This window comes from Centruroides sculpturatus, unplaced genomic scaffold (assembly GCF_000671375.1).
Source record: "Centruroides sculpturatus isolate CEXI.00-Female unplaced genomic scaffold, Cexi_2.0 scaffold33, whole genome shotgun sequence".
NCBI lineage: Eukaryota > Metazoa > Arthropoda > Arachnida > Scorpiones > Buthidae > Centruroides > Centruroides sculpturatus.
In genome coordinates, this window is record NW_019384325.1 from 230,637 (window position 1) to 238,639 (window position 8,003).

Here is an 8,003-nt window from a genome sequence, read left to right on the forward strand (position 1 = left end):
GGAGAAATTTAATTTCCTTTCTTTTAGTTATATTCCTATGACATTAAATTTTGAAGAATACAAACAAAATACCAGTACTTTCTATGCAAAAGTGCTTGGATATTGAAGTAAGTTATGCTACTTCACTATTTAAAAGTGTGTAATTCATATCACATTACATAAAAATAACTTTATTCTGTAATTCTAAACTTTTCAGATACTCAATAGTATATATGAATTTATTCATGAGGATTGAATATAAAAGTTTTGTTCCTAACATCTTTACTACTTTACAAGCTGAAATATTCAACACAATTTTAATCAGTGTAATAAGTTTCTTTAATAAGTATTAATAAACTTTCCTTCATCCTGTACAATATATAATCCCATTAAATTTTAAATTGGCAACAATGTCTTATAGTGCAATTAATTTATGTTAAATGTATTAACAAAATATAACTTCTGAATGTATAATATCTTAAGTTTGAATCAATAATTTAAAATCATCAGAAATATTTACAAATATAGTATTTTAAATTTTCAGCATTTTTGTTTATATTGCAGGAAAGTGGAAGGTTACTGCTTACAATAACGTGTAATATATTGAAATTCAAATAAATACTGCAAATATACCCTTACTTTTAAACATCTTGACCATTTAATTGCTTGCATGATCAGAGTGTACTTTTAATTCCTCTTATTAGAGTTGGAGGACACTGCAAAGCGCCATCTGCCGGTAATCAGTAAATAATAAAGCAGAAATATAATTTTTTAAATTTATATATTATATATATTCTTAATGTATAAATAAATTTGATTGTTTTTTTTATTTCATTTATTTCATGATTAAATTCGATAAAATTTGTTTAATTTTCGAGTGTTATTGTTTGATGCGCGACACTCGTACGTTATCGAGATCAATTTTCGCTTATTTCGGGTGGCCACTCCTGTAATTGAGTCGGGAAACGTGAATAGTGAAAAGAAACAACTTCTGGCAGAAAATATTTGTGATAAACTATAAAGAATTGAATCGGAGAAAGCTTAGAGAATAAGAATCGGATTAAAATTTGATTCTTATTTTCTAAGCTTTTACGTAAACGAATTTTTAAAACTACAGAAAAATATGCTGAATCCTATTGTCATTATAAATTATTAATGTTCGAATTTGGTTGACCACGTGAATTTTTTCGGGTTTTCTTTGCGTTTGAAACACCTAAATAGTGACCAATTTTTTATAGAAAATTTCGGTAGTGTCGAAAGGTTTTTTAAAACTCTTTTCGCTCTGTGGACACAAAGAGAACCTCTTTTAGCAAGCCCATTATGGGTTCGGCCAGACCCATAATGGGGCGGCCGGGTGGTGAGGGACAGACCACTCCCGAACAGAGTCGAAAAACCGGATAGAGTCCGGATTTGATCCCAGGTCCCCCAGAGCGGTAGGCTGCCATTTTGACCTCTCGGCCATACGGCCATCATCTTAGAAGAGCCGTACCAGTATGTAGCCGCAGTAGCAAGACTTCAATCGGGCGAAGCTCACCACTGGCCAAGTGGATATAAACCATTAAACGGCTGGTTTTTATCCACTTGGTATTTTGCTGCCGGTCCCTAGGCTGGTCATTTGGAGTTTTCTGGTTTTCTGATTTTCTGGTCTTCATGTACTGTACGTAACACCTAAATAGCAGTTTCCCATAGAAAGTATTTCCGATAGGCATACTCCACGTGTTACGTTGCCGTATCCCATAAAACGAAATAAAACAAAATGAATCGATGAGGAGAAAAACTTCCCCTCCAAGCGTCGCAACTTTACTCAATAAATATTCCAAAGTGAACTAAAAGCAAATTTAAAATAATATACTTACGATGTCATTCAATAAAACTAATATATTTTAAATAGAACTTTTTAAAAAAATAGTAAAAATTTAATTATTTATATATATGCCCCAAAATCCTACCCTACATCCGTGTCAACCATCAGACCATGTGGGGGGCGGGCAACGCATAACATTAATATTTATGCGGCTAACAGGGTAAAGGTAACCCAACAATATGGAGAATTGTAATAATGTTGAAGGTATAGAGTCGCTGCCTGGGGGTGATCGCCGGGGCACGTTTGGAGCTGACGCTGGACGTGACAGCATGCAAGCCGTCAGTGGCTCTCTGCTGAGCAGTCGGGAGGACTCGAGAGTCGGGGACTCGAAGAGATTACAGTCGACCAACGGGGAGGAGAGGAAGCGGATGATGCCCTGCAAAGTAGGGCTTTGCCCACAGACACTTCTGGCTCATCAGCAATGACCACGAGTAATATATTTTAAGTAATGATAGAAGACGCAAGTGGTCAACAGAAGAATTAGAAGATCTTATGTTCTGTTATTTTAAAGCAAGATCGGAAGGACCCGGATCTAAGCAGATTGGAGACACTTTTTATTAACAGGAACCCTAATAACCCTAAAATCCATAAATTTAACGAAAATACTTTGTCAACTCAAGCTCGTAGAATAATTAAACAGAAAGTAATATCACAGGAACTACTCAACCGTATACAAAAACAGGCAGAGGAAATAGCACCTACAGACTGATTGAAAATGTGATTTCAGAACGTGAGAATGATAGAACATATACAGTGCACGATAACCAGTATGGTATACAACCCATAACAGATTGTGTAGAAGATATAGACCAGCTGACACAAAATATAGTAATAGATGAGGATCAAGAACCTATATTTTTGCAGTTTCTTCTGATATTGGCTGAAACGAAAGAAATCANGTATATATTTTTTATTTTTTAGGGTCTCCAGAACAAATTAAATCAAATTTCCATAAAAACCTATGGTAAATTGATAAATCAGTTAACAAACAATGTCTTGGAACTGATTATGTTCATTTACCGATCACCCATTGTATTTACTTAGACATAATCAAATAGCAGATACAATACACTAAGAGTTTGCACATAAACAGATTATAAAACATCCATGTATCTTACTCCACAGTCAGTATTAGAAAATAACAAAATATACAGCATGTCCAAGAAAGAGCTTTATCATTCTAAACATTACTAACAAAAATACTAACAGGTGAAATGAAATGCAGTTTGCTGCAAAAGAATGAAGAAATCTAAGTTTTTTTTTACAGTACCTTCAATGTAGCTGTATGCGAGCACCATTAGTAGCACCAACAATGTAGAGTCTGTACCCAATTTCCCTCAAAGTGTTTTTTACCATTTGCGATGTAATAGAGGGGATTGCTAATTATATCCTTTCCTTTAAAACAGATATATCAAAAACAGGTGTTTGATAAACCTGTCTTTTTTTTTTGGGTTATATTAAAAAAAAATCCACTGGAGTTATGTCAGGCAATTGCAGAGGCCAAAGTATGGGCCCTTATCACAGCTGGCAAGCAACTAGAACCATCTACCTCAGGCAATTGATACCAGAAAAAACTCAGATTTCTTCATTCTTTTGCAGCAAACTGCATTTCATTTCACCCGTTAGTATTTTTGTTATTAATGCTTAGAATGATAAAGAGCTTTCTCGGACATGCTGTATTATGACAGTCATATTCATAGATAAAACAATCATCACAATAGACCCATCATTTTTATTGACAAATGCAATAAGTTTGCTTACAGCATATAATAAGACATCTCCATTCCAAACACTCATAACATGAAAAATGCTCACTGGAAATAATAAAATAATCAACAAATACACTTCAGTTGTCCAAGAAATAAGATAACCGTGGAGGATGGATAGGGTATTTATTGTGCCCATTGTCCTCTCTTCGACTGGTTTCATAATGCATACACTACACAAAAGTCTAGAAATGTTAAACTTTAAAAACACATACACAACACTACAGAAAGCTGCAATATTGAGCACGTCACACTGCCCTCATAAAGCAAACTATGCCTTAATCATCAGCTGGTTGGATACCTGACAGGTAGACAGGGACACATAGCTGGGCCATCGAGTACTTCTATTAGGCTCCCATCCACTCTCTGGCCAAGCTCTCTAACCTGGAATAACTTTTATATATTGTGCAGCCTGTACTGCACATTAATCTACAAAACATTAGCTCACAATGCTCAACTTTGATAATTAAAAATAAGGAACAGCAGGGTCCCCTTTCCTACAGGAGTACCCTGCCCAGTGCGTCCACCGAGCTTATAGGTCTAAAAGATCTATTACTTTTTCCATCAATTCCTTTAGTTTCTTTAAATTTCCTTTACTAGTGCTAGTGTTCGAAGTACTAGTGCTAGTGCTAGTGCTCGAAGTACCTGTTCAGGGGGATTGCTCCAATCAACTTGGTCTGCCCCTAGGCGAAATTCCTCTGTAAGAGGACAGTCAAGTACACAGTGTCTCGCATCACCACGAGGACACCCATAGATGCAACTACCATGTCCTTGTCCAAAGTTGGACTTGAAGTTGGGAAACCTCCCGTGTCCACAACCAGCAACAACTTATCGGAGTGAGGCCAACTTCAGGCACAAAGGTGTAGGTCGGCCTACCTACTGAACTGAGTCTAGCACTCACGCCAAAGCTTAATGTAACATTTGTTTGGGTAGCTATTAGTCTGGAATAGCACTTGGCACCAATATCTGCCAAGCGTGACATTTGCAAAGTAATAAAAATAATTTATTAGCACCACAACAAAACAATTTTCAGTTTAAATAAAAATTTAAAACTGAAAAACACACAAAGCTACAAAGCTAGCTGTTTCTAACAAAACTGAATATGTCACCATGATTATCCTAAATATATATATTAATAAAACTATCAGGACAACTACTACTATTTTAAAAAAATTCACAGATGGAGGTAATGTTCTTCAATTACTTTTGTGAATTTTACACTACCATTATAGTTTATGAAATCAATCTAAAGTATGTGCAGTCTCGACTTGACTGTGAACAGTTGCATTTCCAGCAACTTATTACATTGAAACTTTTTATAAATACTGAAGTTTAATGAATTTTTAAAAATCTTACATAATTATTATTTATATTACTGTTATTTCTGCAACTGACATTGTCTCGATGGCCATTATGGTACAGTATAATACATATAACAAGATCTGAAATGTTATTTTACTTTCACCAATTTTGTTCAAACAACTTTGGTACAAAGTAATACCTTCTTGATTATTTCACATAAAAATGTATTAATAATTTTATTGTTATGTATGCAAGTATAATATTTTGTGGAGAATAAAACTTAGTATACTGGTTGTCTTTTTACCACAGTTGTATTTCCTAATTAATAAACTTTCTATGTAACTTCTATTTCTCAAGAAACAATTCATTATGTGGAAGCTTGCGCATTCACACTGAAAATATTTTAGAATCCCCTTACATATATACAAGAGATGGATTGCCATTGAAAACAAGATTAGATATGTCAACACAAAGCACTATCATACAACTAATTTGTTGATTAGTTAAGCAATTATCATTTTTATTTTTGGCATTAAAATAATTTCACTTTTCACACATGTAAACACAGAAAGCAAATTTTGCCATTGTCACATTTTCATGCAATAAAACAATTTCTTCTTTTACCAGAATTCATTAAGCCAAACTAAATAACTCCACAACCCTCAAGAAACAATCCTACTTTCAATTATAGTTGCTTTTTACAGTTTTTAATGTACACAATAAAAATTAGTACTGTAATAAATGTTCTATTTTGAGAATAGATTTTTCCTCATAGTAAACAGACTGGTTTGACCTCCAACTGTAAAGCAATTCAAACATCTGGTTTTAGCAAACCATTTTACTGTACTCAAAAGCTCAGAGTTAAAGTGTAATACTACGTTCGCACACAATCCACGACTCACTTCGATCTGGATTTACCTACAATCTGGGCCCTTAGTCTCGAGTTTTTCGTGTTGTACTCGAACTGACGTCATCGAACTCACTCGTGTTACTATGACTCACATAATCGGTAGTCTCGAGTTAGACCCNTAAATATTTACCTAATTTATTAATTACTAATAATAGCCTGCGTGAAATAAATTATATAATATATGCAGCTGCTAAAACTAATAGAAAGTAATAACCAAATGCCATACATGTCTACAGTGATTATAAAACAAAAAAGTAGCCCAGCTTAAAAATAAAGAATACAAAATAAGATAGATAATTTTAGGAAAGAACTAGGACAACTAATAGAGATAAAAAGAGGAATTGACACACGTAGAATGAGGAAAATTAGGAACAGTCTTCATATAAAATACAATATCCATACTGAAAATGATCAAAATAATATAATATAAATCATCAAACAAAAAATCAGAACTCTAGCAGGAAGAATTAGAAGATACGAAGAAATGAATACAAAAAAGGAACAGAATAGATTATTTAAAGAAAACGAGCATAATGTTGTTTGGAGTAATAAACAATTACATGGTCAATTTCCTAAAAAGATGTTAGATCAGAGTAATGTAGATAGAGAGCTTGCGTTTGAATGGATTAAAAAGCAACAAATAGCCCCAAGTAATCATTAACACTCCCACACGACAGAGTAGACCGCGCGGATGTCGGAACACTCCTCACCCTCAATCGGCTTATCTCACACTAGTACACAAAGCTCATCTGGAAACTTGTTGAGAAGAGGAAAAGGGAGGAGAAGAGAAACTATTTGCATGTAAAGTGCAACTAATACAGTAAAGTGGGGAATAGGTACCTTCTTTTCCGTGGGTTACGAGACGAAGTATTCTTTATTTCGATGTAATTCGTGAATATTTTAATATAATAATAATAAGCACAAAGCCCAAACGGTTAGGAGCTGAAAGTTGAAATTTGGTACACAGAGTACGTCATGAGTTGAAGATCGAAATTTGGTATACATGGTACTGTACGTCATGAGAACGTACACTAAGAAGGGGTTTTTCGAAATTCCACCCCCGCTAGGGAGAGATTCCACCCCACTTCCATTGTTAACACTTCTGAAACTAGAACAACACCTACTGGTAGACATAAAAATCACTAATCTTATCGTCAGCTGATAAAAGAATTGCGTTTTCGAAGACATTTGAGTACGTATAAATAATTATTCTTTTGAAAATATTTATAATGAAAAGGGGAACAATTCGTAATTTAAATATTTAATAATTAGAAGTACAATTAGTCTTAAGAGAAGAATTCACTAGTATGGCGGATTGTAGTTGTTTGTTAAGTTATGGCAACGCAACACTTGTGCGATCTGCCTAGGGGGATGCTTACTGGGAGTTCTTTTTAAGGGAAACTGGCCCCTATTTAGGAGTTACAGACGTGGAGAAAACTCGGAAAACCCTATGTGTTCAGGGTACGAAGACCGCTTGACCACTGGTGGGCACGTAGTATGGAGGAACGTCCGCAAATAACATAGAGAGGAATAGGGCGAAGTATCAGGAAACTATTATCAGAGCAACATTGAGCAGAAGGAACAATAAATGAACAATATCGACAGAAAACCGGTTGATGCCACAGCAGCATGAGCCTATGTAATTGCACAATTTTTAGTCTATTATTTAATATAAATTGTAAAAATAAATATGGAATGATATATAGTATAATTACAAGATAACATAAAAAATAAATATTTTATGATTTTATATATAAGATCATAGATTATTTATTTATTTTTTTCAAAATTTGCAAAATATAGAGCTACGAGGTTTGTGGACATTTCTGGGCCCTTAGTCTCGAGTTTTTCGTGTTGTACTCGAACTCACGTCATCGAACTCACTCGTGTTACTATGACTCACATAATCGGTAGTCTCGAGTTAGACCCTTCGAGTGAACTCGAAAGGCGAGCGGAAGTAGGTCATATTCACTTGTTTACGTTTGTCGATAAGCATGATGGGATTATTTACAATGCATCTGGGTTTGCGACTATAATGATTCGACCAATCAACTTAACTGTAACAAGTTGTAAACAAATCAACGCGAATTAGTTTACACGTGCTACAGTTAAAAGTTGTCTTGTGGCAATATAGTACGCAGAAACAAAATGAAAACCTCGAATGTTTTATTTTAAAAAATAA

The 8,003-nt window shown here is 34.4% G+C and overlaps 1 protein-coding gene across 1 annotated transcript in view; it reads left to right on the plus strand.

Annotated features, from left to right (window-relative positions):
- The first annotated feature begins 2,022 nt into the window (after window positions 1-2,022).
- The window catches only part of LOC111626843, a 15,170-nt gene continuing 9,189 nt past the window's right edge, over window positions 2,023-8,003 (plus strand). The window contains exons 1-2 of the mRNA XM_023370365.1: window positions 2,023-2,047; window positions 2,526-2,742. Coding sequence (XP_023226133.1) covers window positions 2,023-2,047; window positions 2,526-2,742 — 242 coding nt within the window. The remainder of the gene's footprint in view (window positions 2,048-2,525; window positions 2,743-8,003) is intronic.